Consider the following 13,878-nt stretch of genomic DNA (forward strand, 5'->3'; position numbering starts at 1 on the left):
CTGCAGCCATGCCCCTTTCTACCTCCATTGAAGGCCAGGTGGGAGGATAGTGCAGAGCAAAGTTGTCCTGGGTGGCACAAAGGCATCATGATTGTCTCCCTATAGAACATCACAGCCACTTGAAACTTCACATTTGAAGCAGGAAGATTTAAATACATTTCCAAAGTACAGGCCTTTAGCATACCATTTTACTAAGAGAATCTTCCTCCGCAATATAGTGCCACTGTACATAAACTATTCTGATTCCATCCTAGAGAGATCAGGGATACACATACTGTACACAGTCAGTTCATTACAACAGACCAAATTTACCGATGCAGTAATTCCACTAACTCTAGCAAAGCTACAAAGAATGAACGTGTTGACTTATAAAATATGTAAGGAAAGTAATATGTTAATTGCTTGCATCTAGGTTATAAAGCTAAAATGATTAATTAGATTGAATAGGGCAACTTCCCCCCCCCCCCAAGCAGCATTCTTATTAGCACTTCAACAATCTGTTTCATATCTGCTGAGACCAAGTAAAACAGCAGATATAAAACTACATTACCTTATTACCAGACTTGGAAGGATTAGATAATTGGTAAATGTCGATTGCATTGCACATACAAAAACTGATAAATATTTTCACAGATAAGAAAAATGCTCTCTGTAAATTTTGACTATTTGCCTGTTTGAGAACTTAGAGCTTAATTTAAGGCTACTTACACCTCTACCTCGATATAATGCTGTCCTCGGGAGCCAAAACAATCTTACCGTGTTATATTGAACTTGCTTTGATCCACCAGAGTGAGCAGCCCCGCCCTGCCGGAGCACTGCTTTACCGCATTATAATCCACATTTGTGTTATATTGGGTCAGAGGTGTACTTTGTATATGTTGACAATTTATGTTTTAACAATTACAAGGCTTTAACTTTTTGAAACTCAACATCTGCCATTCAGTAATTACAGTCTGACTCCCCGACTCTCCAATTTCCCACAACTGAACATTTTAATTGATAAACACAAAAGTGTTCTAAAATAAAAATCTATAATTATCTATCAAAGTTAAGAACATAGGAACATAAGAATGGCCATACTGGATCAGACCTAGGATAGTATCCTGTCTTTCGACAGTGGCCAATGCCAGGTGATTCAGAGGGAATAAAGAGAACAGGTAATTATCAAGTGATCCATCCCGTCACCTATTCCTAGCTTCTGGCAAATGGAGTGTAGGGACATTTCAGAACATGGTTTTGCATCCCTGCCCACCCTGGCTAATAGCCATTGATGGACCTATCCTCCATGAACTTCTCTAGTTCTTTATTTAAACCCTGTTAAAGCCTTCACATCATCTGCTGGCAAAGAGTTCCACAGGCTGACTGTGCATTGTGTTTAAAACTTCTGCCTATTAATTTAATTTGGTAATTTCATAGAATATCAGAGTTGGAAGGGACCTCAGGAAGTCATCTAGTCCAACCCCCTGTCAAAGCAGGACCAATCCCCAACTAAATCATTCCAGCCATGGGGTTTGTCAAGCCTGAATGTAAAAACCTCTAAGGAGGGCGATTCCACCACCTCCCTAGGTAACCCATTCCAGTGCTTCACCACCCTCCTAGTGAAAAAGTTTTTCCTAACATTCAACCTAAATCTCCCCACTGCAACTTGAGACCATTACTCCTCGTTCTGTCATCTAGTCTTATTAATCTCTCTGCATATGCAAGCTGTTCCATACCCCTACTCATTTTTTGTTGCCCTTTTCTGTACCTTTTCCAGTTCACCTTTTTTGAGATGGGGCAATCACATTGGCATGCAATATTCAAGATGTGGGCATACCATGGATTTATATAGACGCAATATATTTAAAAAAAATCTAATTCTGCCAAGCAAATTTATGACAATGTATTCTTCTATAGATTTGCAGAACATCCAAGGAAAGTTAATTTTCTACAAGGTACGCTTAATTAGCTCGAACTGTTAGTGCAGCGATTATTAACTTTCTCTGCACTAACCAACTTCACATCAGGAGGATTGTTCCAGGATGGTGGATACACAATGCAGAAAAGTTTACAAGTTAGTCACCAAAAAGGATAAGGATTCCAAAAATACAACTCCTGATCTACCTTGCTAAATAGGCAGATGCCACAATACTTCTTACATCCCTCTTAAGTCACAAAACCTCAGATGACCGCAAGTCCTTGGGTCATATAATTATTATCATGGCTTTCTTGACCCAACTGACATTTCTGGACCAAAGCTAGGGCGTATAGGTGTGTGTGTGTGTGTGTGTGTGTGTGTGTGTGTGTGTGTGTGTGTGTGTGTGTGTGTGTGTATTAAGTGCAATTTTAGGAATTAAAATTTCCCTGTGAGGAGGAAAGAAGTGAGTATGTAGGCCAAAGTAACTATTTTGTTCATTCTCCTAGCTGTAGACACCCACCAAGAAAGTCACTTTCAGTGGACAAGGAGGATGGTGGGGAAAGAAGACTACTTTCCCTAGAGGGTCAAAAAGTGTAGTAACCGCACACACCAGGCATTAACTCCGAGGAGGGACTACTGACCATGGACGTCACCCACTGGAACCCTGTCACAGGTGAGAACCGACTGGTTGACTCTGAATCCTACCTCTTGAAATCCAGAGGGTACCTGAAGCAAAGCTTTTTGTAACTTTCCTGCAAGAAAGAGAGGCTTTTCAATCTTCCATTAGACAGTCAAACATCCCTATTTTCATACCATTAGATAAATATCCCTCAAATGCAGTAAACACTCTTGGCATCTTCTGAATTTACATAGAACAAAATACAGGTCAAGAGACACTAACACTATTCAAAACTTTTGATACTAGTCTGTTTAGATCAAGATGAAAAGCTAGCCCTGGGTGAACAAGTCTGGAATTTAAGGGAAGCATGAAGTCTGAGAACCACCCAGGACAAGAATGGGGTTCCATGTGAAGGAGATAAAGTTTCTATTTTTAGAGTGCTGGCCTTTGATAGTGATGGCAATACAAAGGGTCTGTATTTTCTCTTAGGACCAAAAGGAACAAGTTCAGCTAACTCCATCTGGTGACTCAAGTTGAATATCTATTGTCTTTGAGTCCATTCTCCTGGTACTACTGTGACTCTTCCTAGGCATGTTCTCCTCACTCTAATGTGTGTTGCTCTGCAACAGATTTTATTATATCTCCTCCCATGACAGCAGCAAACGGCTTATTCCATATGGGGTTCCATTCCTGTCTCATTCCTCCATTGCTGGTCTATTGGTAAGGCTATATGATAAACAACTGAACAGGATAAGAAGGCCTGAAGAGCTCACCTCACTGATTTGAGCTCCACTCTGTTGAAGCTGGGGATGGAGAATTGCTCCTAGGGATAAGTTGATATGCCAAAAAGAGTCTGAAGAACACTAATTGGCCACAGCTGCTGGTTCAGAAGAAATGCAACCTCGGTTGCTAGATACAGAAGAAGTGTAGCACGGGCACTAATTGTGCTCTGCTTTCTTTGAACTAGACACATTTTATATGTGCTGAAAATTTCAGTTGGCATTTTGACTTCTCAGACACAGTAAAGTTATTTCTTCTTCTGCACTTTTGCTAGATGTTAATATATTCCAATGCATTATTCTTAAGATTAGCCCCCCATCCCAAAACCACACACACTTCCCCATTGCTTTTTGGGAATGATAGTAAAGTATATCAAGATTAAGGCTTTAGAAGAGATGACTCCCCCATTCCCTCCCCCAAACCAGCCCAAGAACGAGCCATTGAAAATGCAGCATATATCATAAGATGGTCCTTGGTTACATAGCAATGGTGCAAATCTTAATTTGGCATCTAGATATTTTGATGATGAGCCCATTAGATAGAAGATAAAAAGCAGCCAAAAGATTCAATGCCACCTATGAAAATATTGTATAAATGACTTTTCAGACAGATTATAAAATCTGCTCTTCAAAGAAAGATATAAGTAGTATTTATAAAATTGATGAGCAGGTACTTCTCAAATAATCAAATGGATATATACCTTTTGGTGAAATTCTGGCCTCCTTTAATAACAACCTGCTTCAACATAGCACCCACATCCAGCTTGTCTTCTACACTTTTTATATCAGGAAAAACCTAAACCTCAAACAGTAATGCATACAGAGAAATACCAATGAAGTTATTATTCATGCCCCTGTCCAACAACGCTAAAGGAAGAAACAAAGAGAAATGACTCACTGAAACAATCAACATGAGATGATGTAAGGCACCCTGCTGCTTTAGTAATGGGTGCCAATAAACATTTCTAAAACGAATGCCTAACTATTACAACCAATATACATTAACAGCAAGAATAATGCATTCACCAGCTGCAACCTGAGCAGTGTTAAACACCTATTTCACAGACTCTGTTGGTCTGTTTAACAATAAAATAAAAAAGTAATGGAAGTGTTGCACATAGACACATGCATCACTATAGGCTGAAGATCGAGGTCCTTATGTAGACAAGATTTCTGTTGTCTTCAATGAGAGTTTGCCTCAGGATATTACTGATTAGGAGAAAGAAAATGCGACTTGAGCATAGGAATTCTGGTCAGTCAAGTTACTACACCATCACATCAGATTTCTTCCTACTTGCAATTCTAGTTCACTGAAGTGTTTTAATTCTGCAACACTTCAATATTTTTATCTTTGTCTCTGAAAGATTTCATGGTGAGGAACGTATAAATTTCAGTACCCTTTTAATTTCTAATATTTTACAGAAAGGGAAATCATATTTCAGTTTTAAGGGTTCACAAATATTTAAAAACTGAATCGCACCTCAGATATATAGAAGTTAGTTAAGGAAGAGAAAAAGAATTCCACATCTTGTCGCACAATTGTTTTTAAAAACAGGAAAATGGTGTTTTTCAATCATGCAGATTCATTATGTGCATTGTCAGAAGTTCAATACTTCATCTAGCATTAATAAATCTTAACAAAATAAAGCAGGTATCCAAGATCATCCAGAGAGAAATGCTCATGAAACTGAAATTCCTTAAAACACCAAATAGCAGCTGGTCAACAAGAGCTTATGCAAGACCTAGTAGGTATGGAAGCACAACATAATTTATCTTACACATAGCCTATATTTTAACTTTATAGCTTAAAACAAGGGTAGACAATAGGCAGACCACAGGCCAAATCCAGACCACCAGATTCTTTTGAACAGACTGCAAAATCCTATTTCCTACTTATTATCATCATAATTGTTATTGCAGTGTGAAAAATGTTTCTCTGGAGTCTGGGCCTTGACCATACCTTGGCCAAGAAATTTGGACTGGGGGAGAAGGACTACCCCGGCTTAAAACGTCACAGCTTAAAAAAAATCCCACTCACCCAAGAAGTGAAGAGTGGTCCATTATACAGAGTCTATTTCTGAAGAATTTAAGCTTATTTTTGAAAAAAGAGTCACTGTGTCTTATGGTTGCAAAGATAAGACAACACTGGTTTGCATTTAGTAGGTTTTCTTCATGAGTCTGCAGCCAATGTCTCTGTTGTTGCTCAGCATCTGCAAGCTGTAGGCACAAAGTTAAATTAACAAAACTGGCCAATTTCACTACTCCTATTCAGGACCTTGTGGGAAACAATGAAACTGACAAGACTCTGACTCTACAGCTAGTGCTTGGGATAACTATGTTCAGCAGCAAAAGAGACTCCAAGAGAAGGTTCCTTTGAAGCAGAAAAGGTAGCAGGTAGTTGGGCACTTACTAGTCAGAGGGTGATACACAAGATGAAGCCTCGCAGACAGGTTCCAGGGATCGCATTCAAGAACAAATAAAACAAACCCCACACCCAGATAGACAGACAGGTGGGGGGCAAGGCTCCTCATTAGGGCATTTCTCCACATTTTATACCAACCCCCGGCTTGCAGGAGTCTCACATTTTTCGAGCACTGTGCTCCAGAACAAAGTGTAATCTAATTTTGTAGCAATAAGGATACTTCTCCTAGCCTGCAAAATAAGTCTGAATTAATGCACTTCACTGACAGATGAAGAGTGACATTCCCTAATATTTAGGGCCATCAAAAATGAGAACTAAGAAGAAGTGGAATGCAAGAGTCAGTCATGCAACGATTTTAAAAAGGCAAGGAACTCATTATAGCAGTCATTAAGTCAAAACTGGTGGAAGAAGTCTAGGTATAACGAAGACCCCAGACATCTCACAACTCCCCCCCCCAAAAAAGTTTAAAGCTAAATAGCTTGAATCCAAGTCTCTTATTTCATAAAAAGTTGTTAAATATACAAGTCATCTATTGAACCCTATTCACTCTGTGTGCCATGCCAAAGAAGTGATTTGTGCAAGCTCTACTTTCTCTACAGAGGAAGAAAAACAAAGTCCTGTTTGTTTTAAGTTTCTTTTCTCTGCAATTTTAAACATACACAAATTATTTTGATCCAATAAAATAAATAAATAAAATAAGAATCTGTTCTTCAGGGGATTTATTCCACACATATAGAAGTGAAATGAAGTCAATGGTTTTAATTCACTTTTGCAAGTGTGTAAGAGCAGAACTGATCCAATAATAATAAAAAAATGTCTGAATCAACTTAGATATAAGAAAATTAAGAATAGTAGAGTACTGAGAATTTATTAACAACCTGTATCTGTCCTATCCCTGGTAACCACAAAACAAATTTTATCTAGATTCTTCTGCCATGTCATTCACCAGCAGGGCCGGCTTTAGGCCGATTCCCCTGATTTGGGCCCTGCACCACCTTTTTAATTTCTTAATATTTTTTACTCACCCAGCAGTGGTCCGGGTCTTCGGCAGCACTTCGGTGGCGGGGGGGTGGGGGGTGTCCTTCACTCACTCCGGGTCTTTGGCGGCATTTCGGCAGCAGGGAGTCCTTCAGTGCCACAGGAGACCCGGAGCGAGTGAAGGACCCTCCGCTGCTGAAGTCCCGGACCGCCGCCGGGTCTTTAATCGGGCCCCGCAGTTCCTAAAGCCGGTCCTGTTCACCAGCATCTGGCTGCCAATGAACACCAACCAAGTTTGAGGAGCCACCTTCAATTGTAATTCTAAATTGTATCTACTACATGTAGAGTCTGACACTGCACTAATTCAAAATCAGAGGGAATTTTGCCCTTGACCTCAAAAGGAGCAGAACAGGTCTACAGTTTTCAGTGTACATATGTTAAGCGGTCAGAAAGCGAATATTTTTTAGATTAATTGCAACCACCACTTAAAAGGGCACTGTCATCCTAAGACTAGTCAAAACTCAAATATATGTTCCTTCTGGATTATCTGTCCTCTTCATTATGTGAGCATACTGCTTATTATTGTACAGTTTGTTGAGCCTTTTTAAACCACTGATTTTTTAAAATGTAGGCTTGGTCTACACAGACTTAACTAATGTCACTCAGGGGTGTTGATTTTCCAAACCCGAGCAATGCAGTTATACCAATCAAACTCCTGGTGTAGACAGCGCTATGTTGACAGGAGGGCGTCTCCCATTGACATAGCTACCACCTCTCAGACTTCTTCTGTTGGTGTAGGTAGCGTCTTCACTAAGCACTACAGCTGCTTTGGTGCAGCTGCGCCACTGCAGTGCTGTATGTGTAGACAAGCTTGTAGTGTTACGGACTTTGCAAACAGACACGCAAAAAGAAAATGGGGGGGGGGAGAAGAGTTAGTCAAATTTGGGCCTACCAGCCTTTAAGCATCCCTTTAACATTGCATTAGGAGAATGAGTTACTATTATAAGCCAGATCAGCAGATAGATCCCGTTGCACATCAGCAAAACTTCTTTAAACTTGTGGTTTTGTAGTTTTGTTTCTAATGCACACAAAAGAAGCTGACTAATATCTAATTTGTAAATAAACCAAGGATCTCTGCCAACATCTATATTTCATAGCCAAATATTATATTTTTATTGATTTTCATTGCACTGTGACAGAATAAATTCTCCTCTCGGAACTTTACAGATCAGATAAATTGGTGGTAAAATAAATGAGGACAACACATGCTGGACAAAAACCAAAAGGGGGTGGGTGGGTGTGGAAGTAGTTCTAAGTCCTATTAACTAGAAGTGATGGGGCACCTAAGCAGGTAATCAAGATTTAATGTTCTACAGTTCCAAGTTGCACTCAGATGATCTCTGAAATCAATCCAAGATCCCCTGTTAAAAAAACCTTTACATTACAGCGAGTAGTTCATTGTTACAAACCTGGACAACTATGTGGTTAAATACAGCTATGTTAAATGCAGTAACATATTTGTGAGAATCGCTGTCTTTTCAGGTGCTAAGTCTCAGAACTGTGATCAAGTTACGGTTATCAGAACTTAAATTACAGATTAATCCAAACATTGTTTATTAGAGTTATTCTAATATTAGAATATTGTGATGCAAGCATCTGTCTATGTTAATCCTGATTAGAAAAAACTAGTAGTGCATGAACTACAGATTGTTTGTTTTCATTATTACATGCAATTGAAGGTTAGTTTTGTCTTCACAACCACTGAAGATGTTCTGGTCTTCCACCTAATACAATTCACAGAGTCACAAACCACATACAAATACTAGAGCCACATTATGCCAGTAATCCATTTTACTACACATTATCATGCCAAGAAAAAGCAAGGAGAGGGAAAAGTGTTGTAAGAAAGTAGAAGTCACTTTCCTGCTACAACTTTAATTACAATGCTAGCTCTATATAATTATTTTAAAACATGTTTTAAAGAGGATGTATTAGAACTATGGACTGAATTTACCATAATCTATGTAAAAACAGACCATCCCACTCCAGTGTTTAGGTAATAAAGGACAAAAATTTAAACAAGTTAGCATATGCTTATAATCCTGATGCTGCTTCCATTGAAAAAAAATCAACAAATAAAGTTCCATGGTTTTCAACAGGAGCAGGAGCAGCTTTTTTCTTTGTGACTTATTTGAGCCTTGACACTTAGCATATTTAGAAGATAGAAAACCAGGTCTCTGCCCTGAGGAATTTAGGTCTACCTAATGTGCCATATACATCTATATACAGGCAACTGCATACATACAAACCTAACGAGGCCCCTGCAATAAGTATGTGAAATTGCCTGAGTTTGAGGTTAAAGGTGACACTGCACATTAGACTCTCCTTGCCTTTATTTGTATCTGAACTAGAGACACTAGACTGTAACCAAGAGTCTGCTCCTAGACTGAAGCCACTGGGGGCCTACTGTCAATAAGTGTCAATATTCTAGTCTAGGGTGTGAAGGCCAACATTGTTTCCAGAACTGCATGAGGAGAGCCAATAGACTTATCACCTCCTTTTAGAGGCTTTATGATTTCCCATGTATCTTGTTAGTCTGTAGGCTATTCAAACAGTATCTCAACTACTCACAAATATGGGGTTTTTTTTTTTCTGGGCAGACTCAAATTTTGCACTAAAAAGCATCATCAACTTTTTATTGGAAATGAGTCAAATTCAGTTCTAGTGTAAATGAGGGCAATTCCAGTCACTTTGGCCCAAAATGTCTAGATTACATAATTTAACAAGGGGATTTAAACAACCACTCCTGGAAAATGAAAAATTCCAGCCCCTTAAATGAATTGTATCATACTGTGGATAAAGAAAACCCCTTGAACCAACATCATCTTCCCCCTCCCTGAACTCTTAGCTACAAATTTTATACATACCCACATAAGCCATCTTACATATTCTTAGGTGGACAATAAGAGTTGGTCCTCTAAGATGCTGAGTGTAACCTTCCAAGAGGTTCTCAGCGCCTTACAGTATTGAGTCCTTAATACTTAAATTTCACCCCAGAATTAAAAATGTACATAAAAAGAGTTAGAACCCCTGAAAATAAAGCTTCATGAACAGAAATACTGACAACCTTAACTACAGAAGCACTGCTTTAAAACACACACCCACACACCCCTACTCTGCACAGGTTTCATAGCTCGGTTGCACAGCAATATTTATGGAGTGGCTATTAAAAAGCTATTTTCTGACCAATTCAGCTAGATAGGCCTACATACTTCAGAAATTAACATTTTACTTTCATATGCTAGCAGCCGCCACACACTGAGCTGTTCCAAGGGCCATCTGAAAATGTAATACCAACACTAAAAGATTTGGGGTCATCTAAGTTCCTTTTTATTACAGATGGGCATGCATTAGCTGTTAACATGAGACATTGGGATATATTTACTGAAATTATGATTTCCTATCTAGTAATGAAGGAACAACTGAGAGGTAAACTGAAGCAGATTTCACTGAACTTTGTTAAACTTTCAAGAGTGACATTTAGGAATATGTCAACTATGCAAGAATTTAAATGCGTGGTGGTCAGCACTCTCTAAATAAAAAAAATCTATCAAATCTATTTTGGATAAAATATCAAAATTACATGAGAAGATGGCTAAGGCCAAAATATTAAGAAATACTTTAAATCATCTAATTAGCCACATATCTAAAGAAACAGAACAGTCCATTCTACTGTAACAGACTATATTATAAAGTCACATGCAAGTATATACTTTGAGTACAGACTCTTCCAAAATTCTGTTTTAGCCCTCTCCAACAATATGCGCGTGCACATATGCTTTTATACAATAAAGGAAGTCTCCTCTGCCCATTTATTCTGCATACCACAGACCTTGACATTTACATCCTGAGCAAAACAAAAATAGAGGCATGAAGTCCCCCTGATTATTAAGGCTGCTCTCATACAGCTATAAAAAGCATTCATTCTGTAATCAAATTATGAATTCTAGTAAGTTTAATGAAAAAATGTAACCAACTTTCCTCCTCTGATTTATCAGCCCTCTCCCCCACACTTCCCACTCACTCCTCCCTAACAGACACAAAAGAAAAGCCCTCTACCCCAGGCAAACTTGGGACAATACACTTTGGAGACACCATTTCTAGAAAAAGTTGCATTTAAACCTTCCGTACAATACCCTTATTAAACATGACTAAAGTAGCAAGGAGTTTTCTCCCAGAAATTGCATTTAAAAAAAATAATCAGTGCAGGTCTAGGATTAGAGAGAATAAAATCTGCCAGATCCTGGAAACTATTAAACTGACATTTAATTAAAATATTTAAAACAAAAGAAACCTAGAGAATGTGAAAGGATTACAGGCTCCACAAAAGACACGCAGGTAAAGATACCAAAAAGAACCATTGCATGGGAACTGATCAGCAAATTCATCACCTTCAACAACGAACGAAAGGGAACATGGAGAGGAAAAAGGGGGAACGGTCTCTCCCCTCCCTCCCGCGGTTTTCTACTACCCTCTAAAGCAGGGGTCCCCAACCCCCGGTCCGCGGCCTCTTACAAACCGGGCCGCGAACCGACCCAGTGGACCTGCGGGAGGCCTACCCGAGCCGCAGGGCCGCCCAGAGGGGGGGGCAAAGGGGGCAATTTGCCCCGGGCTCCGCAGGGGCCCCCAAGAGAAGAGCGGAGGCTCCCGCCTCCGCCCCTCTCCGGGAGCCTCGGCGCATCAAGCGCCGAGACTCCAGCCGAGCCCCTGAGCCCCGCCCCGAGAACCGTGGGGAGGGGGCGGGGCAGCTGCCTCCGCTCGGCGTGGAGCTCCCAGCCCCGCCCCCTCACCACGCGGCTCTGAGCGGGACGGAGTTCAGGCCCTACCGGCGACGCGCTCGGTAAGAGGCCGAGGCCGGGGCCGGGGAGAAGCCGAAGCCGGGGCCGGGGCCGGGGCCGAGAAGCGGCGGCCGGGGCCAGGCGGGGGGGGATGGAGAAGCCGGGGGGGGGGGGGAGAAGCGGCGGCCGGGGCCGGGCGGGGGGGGGCGAAGCCGGGGCCGGGCGGGGGGGAGAAGCCGGGGGGCGGGGCCGGGCGGGGGGGGGATGGAGAAGCCGGGGGGGGGGGGGGTGAAGCGGCGGCCGGGGCCGGGCGGGGGGGGGGGGAATGGAGAAGCGGCGGCCGGGGCCGGGGGGGGGGGGGGGGGAGGGGGACGCGGCGGCCGGGGCCGGGCGGGGGGGGGGGGGGGGATGGAGAAGCGGCGGCCGGGGCCGGGCGGGGGGGGGGGGGGGGACGCGGCGGCCGGGGCCGGGGGGGGGGGGGGGGATGGAGAAGCGGCGGCCGGGGCCGGGCGGGGGGGGGGGGGATGGAGAAGCGGCGGGCGGGGGGGGGGGGGATGGAGAAGCGGCGGCCGGGGCCGGGGGGGGGGGGGGGGGGTGGGAGCAGCGGGGGGGGGGGGGGAGAAGCGGCGGCCCGGTCTTCGGCGGCGGGGGGCCCCTTCCGTTCCGGGACCCGCCGCCGAAGTGCCCGGAAGGCCCGCAGCGGGGGGCCCCCCGCCGCCGAAGACCCCGGGCCCCCGGAATCCTCTGGGAGGTCCGCTGCTCCCGGGACTCCGGTGGACCTCCCGCAGGCGTTACTGCGGCCGGTTCCCCGGTCGCGCGGCTTAGCTGGACCGCCGGCAGGCGTGCCTGCGGGAGGTCTACCCGAGCCGCGGGACCAGCGCTCCCTCCGCAGGCATGACCGGTCCCTGGTTGGGGACCCCTGCTCTAAAGGGCATTTAGCTCTTGATGCTTCCCGAAAATAAGCCATGAAACCCTCTCTGCCGCACAGACAATGGGTCAGAGTCGTTGCAAAGTTTCCAGGCACGTCCGAGCCAGCTGGGCTGCAGTTCTCTCCCCTCGCCGCACCCCGAATTTCACAGGCAGAAGCAGGGGCCCAGGGGTAGGGAAAGATGGTCCCTACGGGGATAAATCCGCTGGCCGGAGCAAAGGGCAGCTTGCTCCCCCTACCTGGCGGGTCCATCTCAATGTAGAAGATGAGCTCGGTGGAATAGGGCATCATCACCTCCCGCCAGTCCGTGTCCTCGCCGTCCATCTCCCACACCGTGTTGTACATCGCCACGGGCGACTCTCGAGAGCGATTTATAAATATCAAGGGGGGTGGGGTGGGGGGGTAAGAGTCCTGCAATATCCCCCCCTAGAATATTTTAATTACAAAAATAAAAAGGGGGCGGGGGGAGCAAAGGAGCCCCCCTGCCCCCGGGCAGGAGCCAGTCTCTGGATCGATAGACTATCGCGACAGCGATGCCGTCGGGACACCTCCACGCAGGAGTCGCCTCCCAGCTGCCGACTCGCGATGGGTTTTCCTGAGGCAGCCGGTTTCCCAGATAACAAGCCGCCGGGAGGGGGGCAGGGGGGGGTTAAGGACAAACCGAGGGTCCCCGCCCCCACGGCTGGCTGAGGCGGGCAGCGGAGGGCTCCGCACGCCTCTGCCCCCAGCCCGGGCTCGGCCAGCGCTCCCTCAGGGCAGCCCCCGGTGCCGCGCTCCGTGCCCGGCTCGCAGCCCCGCGCGCAGGGCAGAGCAGGCGGTTCCCAGTCCCTCGCGCAGTGCCCGGCTCCCAGCCCCGCTAGGTTTCATTTTAAGAGGTTCTGAGGGGCCCATCCCAACCGTCGCCAACCGCCTCTTGCTGAGGACTAAACCACTCCCACTGCGAGGAGGGGGCTGGGCGGTACCATCCCCCTTAACCCTTAGCGCGCTCCCGGTTGCTCAGACAAGAGAACTGGGGCGGTGGTAGCGTCCATCGAGCCGGGGGAGGGGGGAGTGTGTGACGCTGCAGCAGGCGTAGGGACCCTGCGGCGGCACGGACGCGTGGGAGATGCCCGCAGGAGACAGAGGCGGCGGGTGACGTCTTCCAAGAGCCGGGAGCAGAGTCTGAATTTCTTGCCACCCCCCCCGCGCTGTAGAGAGAGCTGGTATGCTCCGGAGCTGGCCGGCCCGAGGGGGAGGGGCAGATTAGTTTAACCCAGTTGCCAGAGCGGCAGTCTTTGTCTGAGTGAGCAGCGAGCTCCAGGATTGGTGGAGAGCGCTCGGCCAACCAACTAGCCAATCAGCTGGTTCTGAAGCCGGCCGGCTAGCTGGGGATTGGTTGCAGGCCCCAGTTACTAAGCGGGTAAGAAGGGGGGGGAGA

General features: G+C 45.1%; 1 protein-coding gene across 1 annotated transcript in view; it reads right to left on the reverse strand.

Annotated features, from left to right (window-relative positions):
• The window catches only part of LOC123375572 (phosphatidylinositol 3-kinase regulatory subunit gamma), a 42,483-nt gene extending 29,457 nt beyond the window's left edge, over nucleotides 1-13,026 (reverse strand). Inside the window, exon 1 of the mRNA XM_045026573.1 lies at nucleotides 12,701-13,026. Within this exon, the coding sequence (XP_044882508.1) occupies nucleotides 12,701-12,806 (106 nt within the window). The 5' untranslated portion in view covers nucleotides 12,807-13,026. The remainder of the gene's footprint in view (nucleotides 1-12,700) is intronic.
• Between the last annotated feature and the right edge of the window lie 852 nt (nucleotides 13,027-13,878).

Source organism: Mauremys mutica, chromosome 8 (genome assembly GCF_020497125.1).
Source record: "Mauremys mutica isolate MM-2020 ecotype Southern chromosome 8, ASM2049712v1, whole genome shotgun sequence".
In the NCBI taxonomy this organism is placed as follows: domain Eukaryota; kingdom Metazoa; phylum Chordata; order Testudines; family Geoemydidae; genus Mauremys; species Mauremys mutica.